The 25,741-nt window shown below is 45.7% G+C and overlaps 1 protein-coding gene across 2 annotated transcripts in view; it reads left to right on the top strand.

Annotated features, from left to right (window-relative positions):
* Positions 1–25,741, top strand: part of LOC119437186 (glutamate--cysteine ligase regulatory subunit) — a 73,684-nt gene that overhangs the window by 15,294 nt on the left and 32,649 nt on the right. For both annotated transcript variants that reach the window (XM_037704244.2, XM_049660348.1), the window contains exons 4-5: positions 835–891; positions 13,435–13,628. In XM_037704244.2, the coding sequence (XP_037560172.1) occupies positions 835–891; positions 13,435–13,628 (251 nt within the window). The remainder of the gene's footprint in view (positions 1–834; positions 892–13,434; positions 13,629–25,741) is intronic.

Below are 25,741 nucleotides of genomic sequence, written 5' to 3' on the forward strand. Positions count from 1 at the left end.
AACCATCGTACATTCTATGGCAGCCCACAGAACATTTGGTACAGCAGAGGTTACGGCTGCATTATGCACCTGAATAGATGCAGCCATCCAGTTTTCTTTGCGTGTTCAGCCTCACTGGAAAGCTGCATGTGCAGATTGTTCTTATCTATGTTAGCAATAATGGCACACCTAGATTTCTTGTTGGATTAGTATGCACAATGTCGGAATCTGGCTTTCTCTAGCTTAAATGTTAAGTTCTGGTTTTGAGCTCAGAACTGATATGCCGTGAAATTGCAATAACCAGCTAGAAAATGTTGAAAGCTCATTCACACTCTGCCCTATTTTGTTTTCTGCCCATTCTTTGGTGTGTGCAGGGGCAGTTTTTAATGAAACTTTGCCAATAGTGAGTTGGGCATATGTACTTACTGGCAAATCCCGTAAAGTGTGTGTGGTGAAGATCTGAAGCCTCTAATTAAGTAAAATTGTAAGGAACCTTGTAACCATGGGTGGGTGCTTTCAGGTGAAAATAACCTTTGGTAATGTTCAAACCCGGGGGCCACTGGATGTTATGTCCTCAGGATAAAGTGCCACTGCAGCTGGCGAAGAGTAAACTTCTACAGAGTTTAGGAATCTCCATGAAGACCCCAGAATCGGCTAAAAATTGGTATTGAAAATCCTTGAGGACCTTCATGTGTTGGCTTTCAGTAGACATTGTTCTTTATGCTTGCACTGATCTACAAAAGGGCTTTCCTTTTGCTAAATAAAGCTGGGTTTTCAAGGCATAGTTAAATTTTTTTCACATTTGGCACACAAGTGCTGTGCTGCTTTTTATATGAATTGGTATTTCTTTTTCAGTGAAGATCTTCCTAAGTGGCTTCGACGCTGTGGCCTTGGAGTCTGCTACACATAAAGGTATATTGCTTACAAATTTTTTCTTAAAAATTCAAAATGAAAATGCACGTAACAGTTCATTGCTCCTGCCCTTGTGACGGCAGTTGGCTGTTTTAAGGTTGTTCTAAGAGTGTTTAATCAGTTGTTCTGTGTGAGTACCAGAACTCCTTATCTATTTTATTTTTTATTTATTTATTTTTACGTACTGCAGCCCTATTTAGGGCTATGCCAGGAATTGGGAATTATACAATTGTGCAGCATACAAATGGTACAAACTTACACAGCACTACAGAGAAAAACAAACAAGAAAAGGTCATTAACACTCAAAGTTGGAGAAAGAAATTGCCCAACGGAAGGGAACGAGTGGCTTATTGTGAAACAACCATTTTACTTGTTGCAGTTGAAGTACGTGTGTTGTTCTCATATGCAGGTCTTGTAGGCAAGGCAGGGAATTGCAATTTCAGTGGCAGTGTACACGGTGGTCCATTATCAAAGGGAACACACGAGCGCATGGCCTGTGCTCTGCGACGGCTGCTTAGAGTGGCAGCAAGAGCAAGCACGTCCACTTTTGGCGTCATCTATTGGTGGCCAGAATAACCAGACATAGCTGATAGCTGATAGGCAAGCGCCCGCTGGACTGCCTCTCCTGTTAGACTAGACAGATGCACAGAGGGCGGAGCCTGCAGCGCAACGTCTGCTGCGAGCAAACCGCGCTCGGTGCGCGAGTGCACTGGAAACGAAGTGCCAAATACGCTCGGTAGTTATTAAGAGGGGACATGGCTTTCGATATCAACATCCTTATTTCTTCATGGATTCTGATGGCAATTTGCAGAGGTAGTGGTAATGTTCATGTGATGTTATCATAGAAATTTCTAAGTTATATCTCAACAATGTCATTATTTACAAATTTTTTCTCCTTTTGGGCTTGTTCCAAGGCTGAACGACTGACAAAATTTGGTAGAAGACTCATTTGAAGCACAGTGCGTTCCAAAATGAATGGTTGAGGGTGTGACATCCTTAGATTTTTTTTTAGTTCTCATTATTTATAAGGTGACTGTGCAACATGCATCTAGACTGTGAACAACTAGTTGAATCATTGTTTCAGAAAGTTGCTCTGGAAAAGCAAGAATGTCACGCCCTGAACTACACTTCAAAGAACACTGTAAAATATACAGAATTGAAATAGACCTAGCAGTCATGAAGAAATCAGTGGGACAAACAGAGCAGAAGGCAAGAGAAATGATTTTGAGAAAATAGCTTTCAAAATTGTACCTTAGATTTGAGAGAGAGAGAAAATGATTTAATGAAAGGCAGGGAGGTTAACCAGGACTGAACCCGGTTGGCTACCCCACACTGGGGGAAGGGAAAAGGCGAGAGATTAAGAGAAGAATATAAAGTCTGCTGTGGATATCGCCGATGTAGCTATAGATCTCTGCTCTATCAGTGACAATCACTCAGTCCGGATCATAGACCTTAGATTTGAAGTTACCAAAAAACACAAGGGCTGTAGTCATGGATGTCCTATCAAATATAGAGCTTCTGGAATGTTTTGCCTTTCGTCTGAGGGGCTTTGCTTGCCTTTTTTCCCCCGAACTGTTCTTTTCTGCTGCTCTGTGAAGAGCATGTTGGCCAGGTTGTGGACCAAATGTTTCACAATATCTCACAAAATCACAGCGGGTCCCAGAAGTGTATTTGCATACTGCTTTCTGACGGCTGTCTCTAGTGGAGCAGGGAGGCTTACCCCTTAGCATCACTCACATAATGTCTCCGTCGCATTCAATGGCGCATTTTCTTTTTTTTTCTTTTTTTTTTTTTGTAGCAAGGACCAGATGGCTAAACAAAGGCTTTCAGCAGCATTTTGATTTTTGTTTTGTAGACAACAGCTGAGGACCTAGCTGCACATGAAAACAAACTGGTACATGGGCAGCAATGCAGCTGAAACATGCATGCCTTACAAGCTCTTGCAGCCTAATGTTTGCACCAGCTACCATATTTTACACATTGTATTGTACAAACTTTTCTTCCTTTAAACCTTGTGAGGGCCTGGAGAGCTTACGGAATGCAGTGGAAGGTTTGTTGAATATTGTGAAAATAACTAAATGTGACATCCTTGGTCCCTCCCTCCTTATTTGCACTTTTGTTTTTCTTGGCACCTTCACATCAGACACACGCTTTGGGTGTGAACAAATCTAAATAATCAAGCCAAAAAAGCGAGGAAGTCCTAACCTGCATAGTAGTTCACGAAACTGTGACCAATAAAAATAAATAAATAAAATAAACGGCCAACTTCGGTGCGCGATGTGCTTGGTTGCGGAGCCCAAGGTGCCAATGCCCAAAATTCTTAGCGGTGGGTTTAAGGAGTTCCTGCGTGATGTGCTCCATCACTGAATCCGGTGAGCCGTTGTCCCCCTGTGACGGAGACTTTGTCCATTGCATGTGGAGCAAACGAAATTCTGAAGGAAAAATGCAGGGTGCACGGCACAGTCAGTGAGTTTTGCCATGGTGTTAAACCTTCTGTAGTTCCTAAGGGATCTTATAAACTTTAAACATTAAGAAGACTGCTGCCTGCACTGCAGCTGAGTGTGTTCGTAAGATCAAGACACAAGAATGCAAGGCTGAATGTAGCGTCAGTGAAGCATCTAGTGTGCAACCAAACGATACCCCCCACAACATCAAGTACGCATACTCAGTGTGACAAGTGTATGTGCATTCATTCTTTTGAGTTAATTTCTGTGACAGTGGTTATCACACGTGTTGTGATTTTGCTGTACAAAGGCCGGGACCAAAATCACTTAAGCCTAATCACATCATCAATGTTTTGCCCTGCCTATGATCAGCGCTGCTTTCAGGGATATTCAGGTTTTATATGACCAGCTGCAATGACCAGTCGGACAATAATGCAATAAATATTAGTTTAAATTACTGCTAAATACAAGACTAGTGCTTCATTTAGTAAACCAATAAATCTAGACCAGTGAAAGTTGCAAATGTGTGTTGTAATCAAAAATATAACTCTGCTTTCAGTGGTGTTGCGTTGCTGCTTGTGGAAGCTCAGCATAAGGAGTAGGTTGTGATGTAAAGGTGCCATAAACACTTACACCTTTTCCAAGGAGTAGACCACGGTGTAAGAAATATCCTTCAGGTGTTGACACTCCATCCAACGGCGCGACCAGATTTTGTTCGGCGCAAAACCGGCGGACACGCTGGTGAGACGAGTGTTCGTTGAAACGCCAGCATGCAATGGTCTAGGTTACGGCTCAGGGGCCGATGGGGCGTGGCTACAGCGAACACGATCTGTGCGCGCTCTCCGACGCGACGGGCGGTGAGTATCAACACCTATATTTCTTACACCGTGCATTAGACCAAGACTAAGAAAATCCACTGGCATACTTTTGCCAGTGGGAGCCACTTATCCAAAGATTTTTGAATTTTAATCTGCATAGTTGTAATAGAAATCGGTGATACAGTGCGATTTGTGGTTTTCCTATGTTTACATGTCTGCCCATGACACAAGAAATGTGTTCAGACTCAGTGCATCGAGAGACATACCGATGAACTGAGATCAGGGCCAGAGACAACAATCGCAACATGATTGCAAAGCGTTGGTTTGGGCTAGTTGGTAGTCCGTAACTCTTATATTTGGGCCGCAGAATTTTAGGACGACACTGAAACACACTGAACGCGTTCGTGAGCTCGCTCTCACTTTCTTTACCTGAAAAAGAAATTGGGTTTTCTCGATGGCTGCTGGTGACAGCTCAATATTTGTCGACAATGCATACATGCTGGCTCTACCATGTGATTGGCTGGTTTCTCTTCTTTTTCTTTTTTGACTTGTGTTCCTCAGTATATCTATTCAAAGTGTCTGGCATAAAGCTTTAGTTGGAAGTTAGTGCTTTTGCCTGTTGTTTTGGGTGTTTCAATGTTGTCCTAAAATTCTGCACTAAAAATTTTGAACACGATTGCAATGCAATAAACGTGTGATCTGCTGGAAGCACTGGGACTGCCTCATGTTGCTGTCTTCGGAAGTGCCGAGAGTGGGCGCTGCAAGTCTGAGATATATTCATAGATTAAGTTTAGCTCAGTCTCTGAATATTTCTCAGAATTTTTTTATTGGTCACCATATTCACTGTCTTTTTTGCATGCCTTGATCTCTTAAGCAAGCAATCAGTTGTATAGACAGCAGTGTTTTTGATATAAAGAGTGAAATTTTGTATAAATTGTAGCTGTCGAAAACTGGCAGAACATGCTGATTGCATTGTGCGCTCAGAACGTCTCATCTTGAGTGTCGTCTGCTCCACATGCCACAAATTAAATGTAGGTCGTTTCGTCTGGCACAAAATTATGCGTGAAGCATAATTTTGCGTGAACCACAATTGGACCGAATTGGTCTCTGAATTGAACTCGTTGGGACCAAACCTGAAAAACAAAGGCAAGGAAAAAAAAACTAGGTATGCCCTAACCTTGATATGACACGGATATACTTGAAAGTCTTTTCAAGAAGTATACTAATGCATGAACACACTGCGGCAATTCTCTTCATTGACCTACCCAACATACACCACTTCACTATGAGAGATACATGTCAGGTGCTATATATGTAAGGAAAATTTGGTTGACCAAGTGGTGCCAGTAGTTTATAAGGAAGTGGTCAAATTTCAAGAGAGATTTTTAACTTGACTTTTTAATAACACTATTAAATTGTGCTATTATTATTATCATCATCAGATTTTTTGTTGTTTCACGAGATTACTCATCTAGTGACTTCCCGTTGGGTCCATTTGGGATTAATTGGCATACCAAGCTGCAGTGATGCCCAATTGGAACCATTGGACCCCATTGAAAAATCCAACTGGACTCAGTGGGTTCTTTTGACTGGGGTATGTAACATAGTGGGTGTGCAGTTTGCTCTCCGCTTTTGTCAAAGTTGGGCCCTGGTACATTGGCATCTGTTGTACGTGCATGCATAAATGACAAAGTAATATTTTTAATGCTGATGAAGGAACCACTGGGCCATGTGGGCATTCCCTAAGAATTTCATGAAACTCTTAGTGGTATGCCTGCCCAACTGATCTTTTTTTTTTTTTTTGCTTACGACAGTGTTCTTCTATATCTATAGTGGTGCCCCCTTTCACCGGAAAGCAGAACTATGTTGGTAAAAAAATGTAAACTACATGGCACTCACTACGGTGAGGGGGCCTGTCATAATAGTGTAACACTATTATGACGAGCCCCCTCACCATATACTTAAGGGGCCCTTTTTATTCCATTGCATTTTATATGCACAAAGTTCTGCTAGTCAGTGGTTGGCCCATCCCACTGGGGTGCACAGTAACAATGTAAGCAAGCGTCATTATTCATTGGTGTGTGGCCGCAGAAGCAGCTTCTACCTAAGTCCCCTACCCCCCTCTCTCTGGGCTACGCGATGGGTTGCTTCGCTCCCCTCGGCAGAAGCCCTCTGTGTCAGGCGTAGTGGTGAAGCATACAACAAAAAGAACAAGTATGGCAGAAGTTGTGGGTTCTTGGTGTCTCACAGGAGACCAACCACCGCGGGTTCGAGCTTAGCGAGCCACAGGGCCGCGTCAGCCGTCGCCTCCAGCACCGCTCGCGCGCGAGCTCGGAGGCCGCAAGGGGCTACCGAGCGACGCACGCAAAAACACAGTAAAGCCCTGAGTTGACGGAAACCGTTTACTGAAACCGTCGGCACCAGCACTGCACAAACGCCCGCGCGGCGGGGAGCCAAAGGGGTCCCGCACCAGGGCGAAAATACAATAACAGGCGCCTATATCACGTCGCGGCGAGAGCACAGGCTCAAGCTGGGACACACCGCTAGAAAAAGTCCCGGTGGCTATGCTACTTGCTCTGGCGATAACCAATGGGTCAACTCGCGAGAGCACGGGCAATATCCTTCGGCTTCGGCTTAGGCTTTTGGCAAGTGTGGCTCGGCGGGGTACGACCTCGCGCGAGCACTAATGGCACCGCTCGTCGGCTTAGCGTTGGGAAAGGATCAGCACAAAGTACGCGCTCCCCGCACGGGCAAAGGCACCGTGCGCGAGCTCCAGTCCTACTCACAAAGGTGTCGGCGGACGAGAGGAAAGCATGAACATACCGTGCACTGGTCCCGGAGAGAAGTCCGAGCCACGCTCCGCCGCTAGCAGCCGAAAGGCGCGGCCGCGTGACGTCAGCGCCCCGCCCTCACTACCAACCGCCACGTGCGCAGCGCCACCGCGGGAACTGGTTAGGCGGCGCGGGCGGAGAATAAGGCGAGCGGGGAACGATGGCGAGGGATGGCAGAGCAGGTGAAGCCCGCACAATCATGCCGGCGCAACCCTCAATCCCCACAAAGTCAAACGAATAAAATAAAAACGCAGCAACAGAAAGGAAAAAAATTTTACGTTGCTACGGTGCGATTCAAATCCAGGACCCCATAATCATGAGCCCAATGCTTTTTTGCAGTGCTATAACACCAGACGGAAAGGTTTGGTACTACACAGGTTCTGCATCAACTGCTGTTACCTTGTCACTATAGTCAGTTCCAAATTAAATATACAACATTTTTCACACTGGATGCTTGTGTTATCCAATTTCCCTTTATACTTTGATCGCCAGTCTGTGCAACTCAACGCATTTGCGATCCGCCGGTCGGGCAGAGATAGGCTGGTTTCCTATAGGGAAATCATAGATCATTACAGGCTAGCCAGGGCTAAATACCCGGCAGCACATTGCTCGTTAAACAAGTGGCAATTGGTGGCTTGGCAGCTTATACAAACCAACATATTCCCCAACCCCATTGCCTGCAGTCACTATCACCCAGGCGTATACACAGACATATGTAAACACTAACAACAGAGCAGACCTTCAACACATAATCTGGGCATACCCAAGCAAACAATATAATAACAATAAAAAGTTAGAAACGCAACAACCAACTTTAATAATAAGAGATGAAGAGCAATGGGAGACCATGCTGCTCAGCTCGGACCCGGAGAGTTGAAGCAAGACTATAGTCTGGTACAACTTTAGAAGGCAGCGGCATTTGCCACTCAAAGGTGGATGCACACGAGCCTCCACCAATGGGTGCGCACTCTAGACTGGCGTCATGAGCCGGACAGCCACTGACCCCGCCGACGAAAAACATGGCTGCCCGCGTTTTGAGCTGGGCAGATTCTCGTCAGCATGACTATTTCTTTTGTCGCGGAGACAATCAGCTGCCATGCTTCGGTCAACTAGGCACTCTCCTGCCTTCTTAAGTTGTACCCGACTATAGTCCAAATGGCTGAAGACGCTTCCACGGCCCAGGGGCAGCCGGCCACCGTTTAAGGGGGGAGGGGGAATATTTCTAGTCATTACCCCCTCCTGTAATCACATTTTGGGCAAATTAAAAGCTATTTCTCTCTCTCTTAACAATAAAAAAGGAAAGTGTCAACCAAGTGTGGACGTTAAAAAAGAGAAGGTACATGGTTGTTCAAATGATTCGATGATGAAATGCTCATTAGATGTCTCTATTCTGTCTTTTTCATTTAATATTCACTTAATTCCTTTTCTAATTGTATCGTATTTCATATGCAATTACGATGATGCCCACCTGGTCTCCTTGGCCGACCTGTTACGTAGGAGGCGCTCACTGTATTCTTCAGAATTTTTGGCAGCCAAGCATCTGTGTTGGGCGATTCTCTTCCATTAGGGCCCCTAAACGCTGCTCGACATTCTGAAACTCCTGGTGGGCAGGCAGCATACACATCACGCATTTGGCCAAGACTGGCCTTGCGAGCTTCGGCCATCTTCTTGGCATGGCTGGCGCATGCTTAACGTGCGTCGGTACTCCCATTGGCCTGTCAAATGCGTGCAACCTCGACGCACTTGTGTTTCCTCTCTTCAGTGTCAAGTGTCTTTTGACGTGGCGGCATGTTGCAATTATGAATCTTTCAGGATCAATTAATAGTCTGTCATTTTCAGTGTGCCAGGCTACGGCCAGAAATGCCAGAATCACTAAAGGTTTGCCGCTTGTATAGTTCAGTGTGTTGAACATGGCCCATAGCAGCGCATGTGCATAAGTCCGCGGCGAAGGACAGCTTTTTTGTTTGGCGAAGGCACAAACTTGGAACGCTGTCTTCTTTGCACTCGAACTGTAAGCCAGCATGCTGCTGGCTAGCCAAGCTAGCGTGCCATGCACTCTGCTCTAGTGGCTTCGGTGTGAGATAGGACGTGTTCTACTCTCACGCCAGCTGCACCAAATGCGTAAAACGCCGCCATTCACGCTGACTGTGCCAGACGCTAGACTCTATAAGTGTCTGCTTTTCGCCAGTGTAGGAGAACTGTGCTGCACATGGTGCATCTGAGCTGCGCTGGAGTATAACTTGCCCTTTACACACTCTGAGATACCGTGCCGCGCTAAAGCTTTGTCAAGGCCGGCCACTATGTAGAAATCAGTGAGGCCATCGTGCCGCTTTCATCTCCGCGAGCACTGAAGGATGACAGCACGCATGTGCACTCAGACGTGCTCGTTAGACCCAGCTTTAGTCCCTCCCAAACTCTAGGGTGCCTCAATGTACAGTCAACCACAAAAGTTTGCGGACCACGCGAGCGCGTGGCCAAGAGCCTCTTCGCGACACTTCCGCTACGTCACCAGCGATCGACAGCAGCGCTACGTTGAAGACGCATCCCTCCTTAAATCTATGGCCTGTCTATTTTCGCACTGTGCGCAAATATTTTCTACCTATCTCTTTCAACGTGACGCGCTCTTTGTTAGCCAGGGCTACTTGCTTATATTTTGAGAGCAGAATATCAGTACAAGTAATCAGACAGCGTATTCTTCGGCTGTTATCAGTTCTATTTTCGCGTAGCCACGCTGTTTTTTTTTTTTTTTCGTGAGTGCGTGAGTGAGCGGTGAGGCAGCCATGGGACACAGATGCTTAGTCAGTAGGCAGAATTTTTCCGTTCCTCACCCATCGCTAAGTGACAGTAGCGGCCGGGATTTGATCGCGTGCGCCCAGGTTTTGCTGCGCAAAGCCCGAACCACCGCGCTGCTATAGTGGTTACATTTAGAAAAATAAGAAATAATCGGGTGCGATGACTCTTTTTATAACCCTTTGCAACACGGCGTCCTCGTTTAGGGACTCGAACTTCGGAGGCGCGTCCCACGCCACGTGTTTCTTCAAACGACCTAAAACTCAGTGTGCACATTCGTGTCCGCTTCCTGATGGGACAACTAGCGGTCAGTTAACTTCATTGTCCTGCGTATTGCTGCGGATGATCACTTTGCTGGAGACACTACCATGTTAGACAATCGTTCGACGTGCCGCGTTCCAAGACCAACGTCAAGAGTATTTTTTTTCTCCGGTCGACACGAATACAACCGAAAAAGCAAGTGTGCATGCGTTTCGGGCCTAATAGTTGATTCTTTTTATGCAAGCATTGAAGCTGACGGATTTCAGAATAATTAGATAATGAGTTATACGCTAATTAATTTTTTTTACTGAAACTCGCACAAAACAGCACATTGCTTCGTCTTCTTTCTTGGAATGTAATAGTGAGCGTCTTGAAATGATGCCATGCGCATTTGACGCATTTGCAGACAGTGCATCATAATTCGTGTCTGAAGGGGATGAATTTATTCACAAGACATTTACAGAAGTGTCATGAAACATAGGTCTCTCAATGATCTAGTAGGAAGTGAAATGTCCGCCGTTTTCTAGCACCTTATTGATGCGTGTGGGCATCGACTCGTACAAAGATTCAGTAATCTCCGGTCAACCGCGCAGGCTTTCCCATTCTTGTGCGATCGCTTGCCACAGCGTATCGGCCGTGCGGCCGCGGTTGGCTCGTGTGGACAGCCGTTTCTTCAACATGCCCCAGACATTTTCTATGGGATTCAAGTCGGCGCCACATGGAGGCCACTCAAGCTGGCAAACAGCATGTTCTTCTAGCAATGACTGGACGATACGTGCTTTATGGATCGGGCTGCGGTCGTGTTGAAAAAAATAGCAGCCGTCGCTGAAGGGACCGTCCAGCGCATACGGAACGAGGTGTCTAGTGATGACGTCGCAGTACCGTGACGCAGTGAAGGGCCCTTCCAGACGCACAAGGGGACCAAGGCCATCTTTGCTGATTGCTCCCCACACGCTCACGGAACACCGTCCACTGGATAGAACACTCTGTGTGTAATTAGCCAGATATCTGCAAGAAATAGCATACAATTGGGTTCCAGCGGCGCGTCTAAAAATGTTGCGATTCCTCTTGCGTATGAACTTTATAATGCTGTTATAGAGTTGCAATAGAAAACGTACAAACATCATTAGATAGTACTGAAAGACCCACTGGCAGCTTTTAATTAGCTTCAGAGTAAGTAGTACTATGAAACAATCGTTAATATTTTCAACATAATACCACTACAGAAAAATCTCGTAATGTCCAAAAGCTCATTTTACGTGAAACATGTTGTGATGCAGAATTAGCTTCGTGAATTAACTGCCAATACACTGTAAACACACCTGCAGTTTAGTGGACGCCAAACCCGCTTCCGTTGGTCCCAGCGCGTGGAAAAAGTTGACTCGTCGCTAAAGATGACATCGCCCCATTTCTCTGTTGTCCAATCTTTCATTGCTGTAGCGAACATGAGTCGTTCTTGTAGCTGGCTGTCTGAGAGGCAGGGCTTCTGTGCTGCTACGAAAGACTGCAGGCCAAGCTCACTCAGCCTTCTTCTTACAGTCTCAGACGATACCGTGAGCGAGAGCGCTTCTCGGATATCCTCTGCACTTTGAAAAGGATCAGCCACGATGGCGGCCGTAATCAGGCGGTCCTCTTCCTCAGTCGTGGCCTTTGGACGCCCACTGCGCTCCATATCTGTGAATCTGTCATCGTCGCGGAAAGCTTGAATAATCCTATTCACGGCAGTCCGGCTCCTGTTGGTTCGGCGGCAGATTTCGCGCTGAGGTATTCCCTCTATAAATAAACGCACAATGTGCCTTCTTTCGTCAAGTGGAACACGCAGCGGCATCTTTCCAAATAGGCAATCACCACGTGGCCTGAAGCAAGTCTACTACGTTTTCAGCGACTGATGCGAAGATGCGCCTATGTGTGAAAGAAAATTTTCTATGCATCCGCTTTTTCTTTATTGTTGATGACAGTGAAACACCTCCCTACCCTTTCTCTCAAGACGCAGAAGCAGCAACACTCATTGGACCAAGATGCTGCCAACCAAAGTGCGCCAGTAAACGTCGCGTAAAAAAATCGTCGCAGCGCTTCGTGAAACTTATCTACCCACTGGCACACCAGTCGACAAAGGTTGCAGTGATTGCTCCGATACTGCTATCAAGCCAGATATGTGGCGGTCTTATCGCAGACAGCGCTCTGCGTCAACACAACGAACTAACAATGTCATGCACGGGAATAAAAAATTAACAGGCAGGCGAGTACCAAGAGGACTCATATCCGGGAGAGCGCCCCTGTCGCCGCTAGGTGGCGTACCGCTAGGTGGCGCGGATAGGCAGTCTGGCACGCGCTCGCGTGGTCCGCAAACTTTTGTGGTTGACTGTACATGCCCTCCCTCCCGCTATGGGCAGCGGTGCGTGGGCAGGGAGGCACCTTATTGAACTCAGGCACTCAACACCATCTGGCAGAGAGCGCTGCAGTTAAGTTGGATGGCACTTGGCGGTGGCATGGCAGAGGGCGACAGTGACACTGAGACTCTCATTCCATCTCATTTACGGCTACTTGCACTAGTTTTTTATTATATCCTTAGTTGCTGACTATTGCTCATATTCTCGGCATAACAAGGTGTCATTTAATACTATTGTCATGTTCATATGACATCTACAAGTAGCCCAACCGACCGTTTCTTTCTAGAAGTGGTTACAAGATAGCCAGATCCCAGATACACCAAATTCATCTAAAGTTGCTGGGACCTTGTCTTCAAAATTATCGCATACATTGACTGATAAGAATTTGGTGGGACATCACTTGCCTCTTTGCTGTGCTTGATATTGCTGCTAAGCTGGTCAAAATGCAGCATCGTTAGTACAGCCGGATGACCTTTATGTTCATGGCTAGAACTATCCAGGATAATTACATATGGGCTCCTGGGTTGGAATAATGTATTGATTCTATTCCAATTCTTGTCCTTTTTGTGCTTTGTCATTGGCTCAAGGGGTGCGCTGCCTGTGCCACCACCAGTGTCGGCCTGGAGTGCAAGTGATAAGAATGGACTAAAGTTGGTTGAAAAGCAATCATTACATTATACTAGCACTTGTCTCTTGAACCTGTGTGCATACTAAGGCTGATTTAAACATCACTGTCCAGTTGTTAACCTTTCTCTATTTTTGAATATGCTTGTGACTATTGGGCCGCGATTTTGTAGCGATGCATTATGACTTATTCTACTCTAGTCTTATCATCCACCGCTCATGGCCGGCTGATCCGTTGATAACGCGAGCGGACCGTCGCTCCGACCACTGACAAAGCACGATAAGCACAAAAAGGCATTACTACCAGAAAGGCATTGCTACAAAATACCGGCCTTGCTGTATAACCAGCTTACCATAACGTTGTGGCATCATGCCCATTTTTCAGTGCTGGAGGAGCTTGGTGTGTCTGAGCTGGACTCTCTGATTGTGGCCTTCCCACCAAGTGCAAAGTCCAGCACAGAACGTATGCGCCCCCTGTGGGCTGCCGCTGAGCAGCTCTACCACCAGGGCCTGGCACTCTCAGTCGGTGTCTGTGACCTGGACACAGCGCAGCTGCGGGATCTTCACTCATGGGCTGAGGTGAATAAGACAGTGTTTTGTCTCATTTAGAACAGTAGAGTATTGGTCGGTGGGTGCCACCACATCGAGAATGCCAGGCAGTTAACAGCAGCCGTTTTTTCCGAAGCCGTGCATAGTGGCAGAATGCCATGCGCTCTTGCAACACACAACTGCCTGTGTTATGATTCTTCTATTTGCTAACTCAATGTGTATATTTTACATTAGCAGAACAATTACATTACTCATGTGTTAAGGGGGCTGTATCCTTCAACTTGTGAAAATATTGTAAAATTTTTTTTTTGAAGTTATACATTCATTTTGTGTAGTTTGTTTACCTGTAGCTCTGAAATTGATAATTATAGAAGCCAAATGGAAGGCCCCTAAAAATCAGTTTCGCCAGTCAAGGGAGCAAAGAACTTCATAGAACTGTGAAGCATCTCCACTTTTCGTGTGCCCATATCTGCCGACTGCATAACTGAGTGCCACTATGCTACTTCTCGATTAAAAGCAAACATTTTTGCTTCAAATTTGTTATATCCACGGGCTCTTTCTAGCTGGAAGGAACCTGTAAAAGACAAATGTTTCAAGGGTCTCGTGAGCTGAAATGGGCCACTTCCAATTGGTTTTCCATGCCACATCAACATACTCGGTCATGGAATTTCTCCACGATTGCTCCCAGCACTGAGTGTGCTCTGCGAAGGATCATTTTCTACTGTTATACTCAACTACCTGCTACTTTCAGCTTCCTGGTTGTTGCACATTGTTGTACTATAAGATTTCTCTGGTGATTACGGATTGGCGATCATTCAAGACATAGGGGAGGACTCATTGTTTTAGTAGACTTATCCTTAATTTACCGGTGGAGGAGGGTTTAAGACTCTTACAGCTTGTGGATTTCTGCAGAATTGATTTGCTCAATATGCATTCCTGCACTTTCTATGAGTTGTTAATTCGACCTTGCACTGCTAGCCTCCAGGTTAGCTGACTGCTACTGAAAGACATTGGTAGCAAGTTCAATCACTCTATCAGGGTGTATTTTTCTTCAAGTGCGAAGCTTTCTTTCTGAGAAACCCATATAGCTTCTCTTTGTAGTTCCGAGCTACTGTCAGGTGGATGAGTCTTTTTGTCCGTTTAATTCTTCCACCTGTTGCTGAATGTGTCTTATTTACCGATGCACTCATCGATGTGCACATTTTGGCATGTGGCCTCGTCACTAGCTGAATGTTGATAAGATTAAATAAATGCCGCATGCAAGGACAGGTAACATCATTTGTTTGTGGACCTTTTGAGTCATTACTTTTATGAAATATCTTCTGTTAGCATAATGATAGTGACAAAAAGAAAGGAAATGCAATGGAAAGCCTAGCACAAAATTTGTGCATGTAAAGCAGCCCGATATATTTCTCTTGGCCAGTTCATGTAAACCCAAGAGTTCATTCTTTTTTCTTAGGAAGATTCTATAAAGTGTGAGAAGGATGGACTAAATTTGGCATGCCCTTGTAGTCAGAAAGGAGAAAATGTTGTCCATCAATCAAGTAATGACTTCACAAAAGACCTTGTTAATAGCCAGCTAGACATTGTACCATGAAAATAATGATTGACAGCAGGCGAGTTGGTGTGTTTTTATACTGTAAAATTGGATGCAGGAACCTACAGAGACTGATGAAAGTATGTGGACAGGACATGCATTATGTCTATGTCTTGACGAATTATTTTCGTTAGTTTATGTAGTTTTGTAAGAATTGAGACCTCAAAGGCCTTCTTGGTTCTATTGGTAACGAGACATGGCCACATACATAGCAATGTTCTACAGTGTGGCTCTTTACTTATGAATAATTCTGTCATGAATGTTGCCAGGCCTTTGACTCGGTGCAAACAAAGTTGCAGAACCTTTTACATTCTTGAAGACCTACTGCAACGTCATTTGACTTTGGCTAAATTGGCTATAAGAGAGTACTGTATATATCGTATTTACTCGATTGTAATGCGAGTTTTTTTTTTCAGATTTTTGCTACCTGAAGTCGATCCTCGCGTTACAATTGAATACCGAAACTCAAGTTGTCTAAAAAGTGCAGTGATGCACCCAATTCTAATCAACAAGTGAAATCTGCGAGTGAAAGCGCGCGAGGGATGCGTGCTTTCACGGAGAGCGAACGCATGGAGGAGAGAGAGCAAACGCGACGTCTCCATCGCGCGAAAGGCCGTGGTGGAATGGGAGGGAGGGGAGGCAATGTTTAGCTGCGGCACGAAATGCGTATCTTGCGACCGGGCGCAAAGGGAACTGGCGACTCAATCACCCACGCAAAAGAAGGAAAGCAGGAAGGCAGCGCGGGAGAGAGAGGGTGCGGCTTCTACTCTGCATACTTGTACTTTGTGTGGCTGCGGGCTGTTGCGCGCATCGTATCTTGAAAGTGATCTCCACACGGCTTTGACCTTTGTATGCACTGTGCTTTTGCCGCTCAGTTTCTGTTGAAGCGATAGACAGCACAAACCTTCGCTCACTGCTGTTGCCGTGCTTCCTCACGCCAGCGTTTTGACAGTGGTTGTCTGCAGTCATCGAGTGTGATCTATGTATTCATGTTTGCTTGTGCGCGCTGACATCATGCTTGTTAATTCAGTTAGTAAGCGAATGTGTCCAAGTTTATGCAGCCGATAAAACTACTATCCTTACTCCATATAGCTCTCTACTAATTTGCTGTTGCAATTGATGCTTCGCCTTTCGGGCGAAACTGCGACTTTTTCATGCATCCGGTGGGCTCGCGTTATTTTAGCGGTTTTCTTTTTTTTTGCTGGGCGCAATAAAAAGTCACCCCTCGCATAACAGTCGAGTAAATACGGTATTATTGAAGTAATTTTGGGAAAGCTGCAGGGCTGGTAGTTGTATAGTTTTCTGATTAGCAGCCTTTAATCGCGCAGAAGCAGATGACATGTGCACCTAGTGGTTAATGACTATGACATAAGTACAGTGAAATCCCAATAATTCGAAATTTCTTAATTCGAATTGACGGATAATTCCAACTGCTCTGTTGGTCCTGCTAAAGTGCTATGTATTTGAACTCTCGTGAATTATAACTCCTAAAATGGTATAATGGTTATTTAGAATGAAATTTACTGCTTCCATGGACCGCTTTTCGGACAAGCCTGAGCCAAATGCGAAGGTTCAATGCTTTACTAGCTGCGGTAATGTTGCGTGCCGTAAAAATGATGAGGAAAGATGCGTGGGAAGCTGAAATAGAACCTGAGCAAGCAGAGCGGCGCACGCTTGATCACGTTCGCCTGAGCCTCTCCCCCCCCCCTACTAGTGTGCGCTCGATCACGTCATCTCCAACACTGGGTGCGCGGGAGGACGGTGCACATCAAGCCCCATCCTTCTCGGCTCACCCTCGCTCATTTTCCCTCGCACCCACAGCAAACGGCGCGCGAGGCGCAATCTTATCGCACTTGGACTTAATACGGAACCTAGGCTTCTTTATGCACATGTCGTCGTGCACTGGTAGGGGAAACGTAACGACTTTTTCAATTCGAGCCCAGTGACTGTATTGGTTTTGTGCGCTGTACCGCATGATTGATCTGGCGCTATATTTAAAAGGGCTCTTCTTAGTTTTAACTGTGTTTTTTCTAAGAAATTTCCCGGCCCATTTGGAGTTCAAATTTTTTTCAGTGCGCCGCGGGCAGCCACAGGCAGTGCTAATCTCGGAGGTCATGTCAAGGAGTCACGTCATCCGAGTCATGTGTCAGTTCGGGCGAGCAGTAGTGGCAGTGCTTTTTTCTTTTTTCAGTTTCGGTGGTAAAAACGTCTACTTTTGCGAGCCTTCTGTGACACATCCACTCGTTTTTCAAACATAAAATTTTGAACGGAGGTTGTTCTGTATCTATACTATCTGAATCTAGGCTTTTTACAAGGCCCTAAAAATTCCTTGCAGTTGGCTTTAAATGGGCCCTGAAACAATTTTTGAACGCAGTAAAAAAAAAGCTAGCCGATCTGTCGTAGAGGCTGCTGTGAACATGCGAGCCAAATATTACTGCACTGCATGAAGCCAGGAATTTACAATGTCGTCTCAAAAATGGTGAAAAATCGGTCGCTATCGCTTCCGCAATGCCGTCATGCAGCGCCATCGACAGCAGCTGAACCCACCAACTCAATTGGCTGATTTTGTGATCGCGAGAGCATTCTCAGTAATACGTAATTGCTAATTTTGAGCTAGATAAATGAAAAATATATATCTCTGCAAACTCAAAAAGGCAGCAAAACCATTTCATCTTTGCACTGCACGTAGCTGTGTCAGGTGTGCGTGGCCTCCGAGACGGCAGCGGCATGCTGCCATGGGGTGCCACACAAGCCCTTTCGCCGCAGAAACACTCAACTTTTGGCCGGGGCTTTGTTGCCGTCCTGGCTTCTCTACTGTATAGCTTCCAGCCTACTAGCTGAGACGAAAATAGAGAGAAAGCCAGGTATCGGTGCGATAACTCCCCTTACAGTTAAAAGGATTGAAAAGAATTTTCCGCCATGAGATTCACGAGACGATGTGATTTAATAGTGAGGCCATTCTATGATTAGTTAGAAAAGTGTTTCAGGGCCCCTTTAAGCACTTTAATGATAAGCCAGTGCATCAGCTGTTCTTCAAGCAACAGCTCTTGAGCAGTATAAATTGAAAATATGTGGCAGATATAATGAACATAGATACAGGGAAGTCGCGGTAATTCAAAATCTCTTAATTCAAGTTGACAGACGATTTGAATTGAACGGTTGGTCCCAACAGAGTTGCATGTATTTGAATAGGCAAAAACTCCTGCAAATTTACTCTCCTAGTATTGCATAATGGTTATTTCTAACAAAATTTCTCGCTCCCACAGACCGCCTTTAGGACTGTGGGGTCTCACATGTGCTCTTGGGACAAAGGAACGACAACGCAGTAGTGCAGACAATCAAAAGGGCATTTATTGCACCTTTCATACACTAATACATACTAGCCGAATTACAACCAATAGAACATTTACACGGGCGCGTGACAAATCAAGGAAGTCCGACTCACCGCGACCCGATAGCGAGCGAATACGTTCGCCCCATGCTGTGACACCATCGCCTAGTCGTTCACGTGTACACAGTCACGCGAACGGTGGCGCGCTCGAACAGTCCGTGTTCGTCCATACCGGTGTCCTGCTCTTAGCCTCGCGCGACGGTCGCGCGAAGCGGGCCGGCGCGCGCGAAGCGTCCGTGCGTGTTTGTCGCCGATCCCAAGCCAAAGAGAGAGCACCTCCGGCCTTTTTCTCCCAAGTGCCCCCGCCCGTTCGGTGGCTTTAGCATCGCGACACTGACGCCATCTCTCGCAACGCGCCGCAACCCCCGCCGGGCTTAGCCACGCAGAGAAGCCGGACTACAGGAGACATGCGGGGAAAACATCAGGGGACGCATCCCCACAGGACAAACCCGAGCCATAGGCCAAATTCTGGTACGTCGATAGCCACTGTAACCATGCCTACTTGGGAAATTGAGCCTTTTAGCTTTGTGCGATACATTAGGCCCACAGTGCATGCATCGTCTCTCCATGAATCCAGGGTAAAGTGCCACGCGATCAACTTATTAGCATGCTGTCATCGCCTGCCTTGCTTCAGCGGATAAGCAAAATAGTGATGCAGTTAAGAATTGAACTGTTAAGTCATTCCAAATCCCCAACGAATGACCAGTGCTAAATGCTGCGGTGCCATTTGATAGGCACATACTACAGTGTAGACCGCTTATAACGTAAGTCACCGGAGTCGCGAATATTGTACTATAAGCAGTACCGCACTATAACCAAAACAACTATTTTATTGTGATACTGGACACTCCAGGCGCATTTCTGGTGTCGCTGTCACCGTGCTCTAGGTTCCGTATTCGCTTACTAAATAAATTAACAAGCACGGTGTCACGAGCGAAACAAGCAAACATGAACACATCTCACTCGTTGACCGCGGAAACGAAATGTCAAAATGCTCGAGTGGTGAAGCGCGGCGAGCGAATTGACCTTCGTGCTATCATTCCTCTCGCTTTAACGCGACCTATAAGCGGCGAAAACACGGCGTGCGGCGGACTTTCCCCATCGCAGATTGCTTTCAAGATAGGGCCAAGGTGATCGTATCGCCAAAGTGGATCGTCGCAGATGACGTCCTGCTTCGGTCCACTGAAACCGTTCCACATTGCTTTGCTGGCGAAAATTCTCTCCTTCTGTTTGCGCCAGTCCCGAACGCAAGTTTCGGATTCTTCGAACGCCCGTGATGCGGCCCGATTTCCGTACACATGATCACTTTCCGTTAAATACGGCATCATGATGAACTCGGTACTTCATGCTGATAGAGCAGACGCAGAGAACGTGAAGACAGACGGTAGACTACTGCCTAAGCACGTGTACTGCAGCACATGGAGGAAGCTACGGTAGCTAGGCTCGACGTGCGTGTGAGGCGGCCATTTTGAAATGCCGACGGCTATATGGTAACGCAAATTTAGGGTCGTACTCGATTCTAACGCGCACACAATTTTTGGACCTGTTTTATCGGAAAAAAGTGCACGTTTGATTCGAGTAAATACGGTATTTGTGGCTTGAGGTTTGCCGTCTAGGGTGACTGTCGAACTTCCAGGCAGCTGCACTGTAACCGGTATTTCTTGTCCCGCAACTGCACTATAAGCAATACGCGTATACATAGAGTGCTATGGGAAAATTAACGGGAGCCTGAAAAGGACCGTATTATATCCGGTCCTGCACCATAAGCGGTTACATTATAAGTGGTCTATACTGTAGTCCTTGAGGCACAACAGTGCAATTATCCTTCTCTTTGCATTCCCAGTTCGAATTAGCCGCACTCACTAGTGAGCTGAAATTTCCGTGACAGTGCTTCCAGAAATACATGGTTAGGCACTAGACCTTGGTGATACAGTACAATCGCCCACCGATAATTCGGACAGCTTCGCAGAAATTTTGGACAGCTTACAGCGCGCCACTCAAGAATTCGGACTTGGCTTCGCTCTGCCTGCACGACCACAGGCAATTAAGCTACCAAGTTGACCATGTTGAGCACAAAAAGTAATATTTTTATACGTCGCCAGCACATTGATAGTCGCAGCCGACCTAACCCCAAACCATGGCATAAGCCAAGCCAAGGTGCCAAGTTGTAAGTGACTGCATTTGCAGTTTGTCGTGCAAGTTCCACGCGTCCAGATTTATTCCTTTGTGTGAAATTGTGACAAGGTCTTGGGTGACTTCTTTGACTGCAGTACGAGTTTTTGTCGTTTACAATCATTGAGTAGATTCAGACAGCACTAACTCGATCCTTAGTGTCTCTATTGAAGAGAGAGTGAGACAAAACTTTATTTTGATGGGGCACGGAGAGGGGTGGATCCCCGTGGTGGGTGGAGCCTTTCAGTTGAAGGATGGAGATTTAAATAAGGGAACTGCCGGAAAATGGCTATTGCGAAGAAACCCACAATCATGGCTATCAGAGTGCAGTGAACCTCTGTTCAAGTTGCAGTGGATGGATATGTGGTGCATTTAGTCTGTCTTTAGTGACAGCCATGACAGTGGTTGAAATAGACATATGTAAGCACATGTGCATGCAGCAATGCATTTACCAGCTTTCCCGCCCGCTTGTGGAAGAAAGACTGATTTTCAGGCAAATTTGATATTTGGGAATTAATTTATTTGGACACTTAACTCTCCCCACTAAATCCGAATTTTTGGTCAGCAACTGTATTATTATCAAGCACGGTATTCAAAGGGGCTCTTTTTTGTTAGAATTCCATTCTATTTAATTTATTTTTTTGGTCTGCTTGGAGTTCGAATGATTGAGGTTTCACTGTATAGTGATTTATCAGATGTAATTGAAATAAATCTAACATTTTTTTGCCGATATAAGCATGTAACGATATATGCTTATGATGAAGGTATTTAGTGTCGGATGCAACTTCATTATAACAAGGTTCTACTGTATTAACTATTAGAGAGAATGCAGCTGAATTTGGCTGAACACTTTGTGTTGGAAAAACATGGTATAGGATTTATGCGTAGGAACAAGGCATAGGAAAAGTTCAAAACCCTTTCATAAAAATGACATCCGAACTTTTCCTTTTCACCCTTTTAGCCTAACTGACAAACCGGTACGTTTCCGTGCTTCTGTCTCGCCATCTTCCTTTTGACATTCCTTTTTTCAGATAGGAATCTGAGGCCCACACCAGGAAAGCATTTGCCATTATCCGTTTCATGTTTTTATTTCTGCACAACCAAAAATAAACCGTTGTGTTTGTTTTATAATGTCGAAGGAAAAAACTTGACGCTGGGAGTGACACCACGCTGGGAGTGCGTCACCGCCGAAAAAAACCCGACACTGAGAGGGTTAAATTACACGTGAGTGAGAGCATTCAGATCACATTAAAGTAAGAGAATGCTATAAAACGCATTTGTTTCGGATAGCAATTTTTTTTCTTAGTAGTATTCACAATCAAATCAGATTAGAAATGTAGGTAGACAATAACACACCTACATGTGAAACAATCAACACGTGGCACTTTTCTTGAACATCCAGTGTGCGCTCTTGAGACCGGCATCAGAGACTGATTTCGTTCCTACATGCAAAGGAAGTTGCCGGCTCAAAAATCCTGGCAGACTTGTGCCTACCTCATAGTATCATAACCCCAAGTTCTAGTGAAGCTAAGTATGCGGCAAAGAGGCCGCAGTGTGCAGCTTTATTAGTTCCTGTGGAACTTCCTCACTGACCTTGTGCATCCTCGCAACTGCCTCTGCGCTGAGCCATAGCTGTCGCAGCAACATTGGTAGTGTTGAATGCGCAACTGCATACAACTAATGCTCTCAAAATAACATTTCTGAATTTAGAGTGAAATTTCTTAGCTGTTGATTTGAAGCATACCTGGTCTCCTATGTACGAGGTCCGTTAGAAAAGTATCCAACCTTTTTTTTTTTTTTTTTTGTGAACACCTGATGGATATGAAACAAGCGCTTGCATCAGCCAACCTTGAACCTTCGTGCGCATGTGCGAATTTTTTCCCGCCTGCCGATAGCGTCAGTCACTGGGACGCAGTGTTTGAGTGAGGTAGCGCGCAGTGCTCTTGTCGGTTTTTTTTTATTGCAAGGAAAATGACAGAGCGACTGGAGCAGCGCTACTGCATCAAATTTTGCCAGAAACTGGGCGACAGCCAAGCGGAAACCATTCGCAAGATTCAGATGGCTTTCGTTGACAATGCTATGAGCAGCACACAGATTAAGGAGTGGTGCAACCGGTTTAAAGACGGCCGCACATCGGCGGAGAGCGAGCCATGCTCTGGTCGGCCATCAACATGCCGAAATGACCAGGTCATTGCCGAAGTGAACGCTGTGGTGATGCGGGACTGTCGTGTGACTATCCGAGAAATTGCGGAAGAGGTGGGCATCAGCACTTTTTCTGCACGTTCCATTATGACCGAAGATTTGGCAATTAAGAGAGTTGCGGCTAAATTCATGCCGAAGCTGCTCATGGTGGAGCAAAAGCACCTACGTGATGCTGTGCGGCGCAAGAGACCGGAGTTGTGGTCAACAGGAAATTGGCGCATCCATCATGGCAATGCTCCTGCACATTCCTCGCACTTGATTCAGACTTTTGGCGAAAAACCAGACTCCTGTAGTTCAACAGGCTCTTTACCCTCCTGATATGGCCCCCTGTGACTTCTGGCTGTTTTCCAAAGTCAAGAGGCCATTGAAAGGAGCGCGATTTCAGACAAGAAAGGACATTATGGCTGCAACGACAGCCGAGCTAAGCTCCATTCCGAAAGAGGCCTTCTCAGAATGCTTCCAGCAATGGAAGCACCGCTGGGAGAAGTGTGTGAGTCCCAAGGAGACTACTTTGAGGGTGATTAGGTTTCCAACGCTCTTGTTATGCCAGTTTTTTTTCTTCGGCCAAAGGTCGGATACTTTTCTAACAGACCTCATATGTGTGTAAAGTTTTGATAAAAAAATAAAAAGGAAGCGCTTCTGCACAAAACCCTGGCAGTTTGTTTTTATGTGTGCAACCTTATGGGCTACGCAACGTCCGAGCCTGCATTTGAGGATGGCTTTGGTCTTGAACAGAACACTTCCAGTGAACCAGACTCTAGCTGCTCCAGCTCCGCAGTTATGTTCCAGTGACAATGAGTGAGGTAGCAAATGTAGCTAAAATAAAGGCTCCCCGAGGTCATTGCAGATGACAGAAGCACATCATACTGTTTCTTTTTAAAGCAGCTATACTCTTACTTTTTTCTTGTGTTTAATGTATCACAACACCACAAACCCGGGCAAATGTGGTTAATGTTGAAAGTTGTGCTGGCTGGTTATTGTAATGTGAGACATTGCTTCAGCGCTTGGGAAGATGAAGACAAACACGAGCTCGACAGGAGGGGTACTGGACATCGTCTTTACTGCACCAATGCTTACATGCATGAGAGGCACGCTTATATCAAAGTGGTAATTGAGTGATCATTGCTGTACGGACAAAAGTCCCTGCTACAGAAATACAGATTAACACAACCTTATAAGCAGTGGCACTCTGACTGTGCCTGGGCAAAAGTATAACACCTTGCTTACTGTACGTCCCTCCTTCAACATTAGTAGCAATAAGCAACATCTAACAGTTATTACCGGAACCATATTTGCTAATGAAAGATATTAATGTATACTGTTCTTTGTGGCTGTGTGAGAACTGATCCACAAGGCATGGTATTATATAAAACATATGCACCAACAATCTGTTGTATTTATTGATGACGGAGCAGGCACTGTTCCTGATAATAGGTTCATAGCAGTGGCAGTCCCAAGGGGGGGAGGTGATAGGTGATTGTCCTCTCCGCTCACTCCCCTAAAAAAAGATTTTGGCTTGTCATGTTGGCATTGCTCTACGAACAAATAGGGCGAAGACAGCCACTGTTCAAGCAGACAGAAACATTCGTGAGACCAGACACAGACCAATGGGTAGGGTTTGCCCACTGGTCTGTGTCAGTGGGAACGCCTGGGTGCTTCCGTCACCGAGGCATTCCAAGAAGGCAAAAAGGTGCACCGCATGTTGCAGCAGAACATCGCAGTCCCGCTGAAGACGCACCTCTCCTGCATTCCAGATCGCAATTAACCAACCGTATAGCATCAAACAAGACACTGCGTTTAATGGAACTCTGCTAGGTGAATAAGTGGGGGCATTGTTACCCACCAAGCTGTTGTCGCTACCCGTTTCTTCTCATCTCCGATTTTCATCATGTAAATAAACTTCAGTTTTGCTAAGCAGTTTCTCGTCACTGCTCGTTTCCTCGACACCAGTTGTTGGGGGCTAGTCTCCTGTGACCCACCTACCCCGTCGTAAGACGGGCCGCTTGCAGCTGGATAGCCCATCCTAACAAAACATCTGTGCTGTCTTCAAAAAATTCTTAACATCGGCCAGGAGCGGGTGTCGAAAGACGACCCTTTCAAATCTCTCGGAGCTGCTAGTCTTTATTTCACTGTGAATTATGGAGGCAATCGAGCATAAAAATGACATCCAATATTCTCTCTCTCTTTTCTAGTACTGTCTGCCTAATCGATTCCCGAGTGTGATCAAATAACGCTAGGTGTTGCGTGATGAGGACCACAAAGAGTATATTGATTGACTACAAAACCATAATCTTGAGTTCAATCCAAACATCTCTTGAGCAAAGAATGATGCCAAGTCGTGGAGCAAGTCACCGACAGTCAGGGAGACTTGCATCGTATGTTATTATCAAAGTTCTGCACAAAGCTATGCTGGTGTATTTTAAATATAGAAGCTTTTGCACGATGCAGGAAGCATTATTTAGTAATTACAGAATAAGAATGATCGGGGCCACAATGGGTTACATTGCTTATTTTGGGTTTAAAAACGCTGCTGCTTGTGCAAATGCATCAGGTTGTAGACAAAATACTGTCATCCTTCCGTTTTTTGTCTAAAAAAATTTCGCTTTTGCCCGCTTTGCTTGCTCTCGCCCCCCTCTCCCAAAAGCAACGTTTGGGGCTGCCACTGGTTCAGGGTCATGCATTGAGTTATGTATCGTCGGCTCATTATTAGTCCCAGGCTTGGTAAATATGCAGAAATAATTTAGGTAGTGATGACTACAATATCTTCTGTATTGCCACTCG

The sequence above is a fragment of the Dermacentor silvarum genome, chromosome 1 (assembly GCF_013339745.2).
Source record: "Dermacentor silvarum isolate Dsil-2018 chromosome 1, BIME_Dsil_1.4, whole genome shotgun sequence".
Lineage (NCBI taxonomy): Eukaryota > Metazoa > Arthropoda > Arachnida > Ixodida > Ixodidae > Dermacentor > Dermacentor silvarum.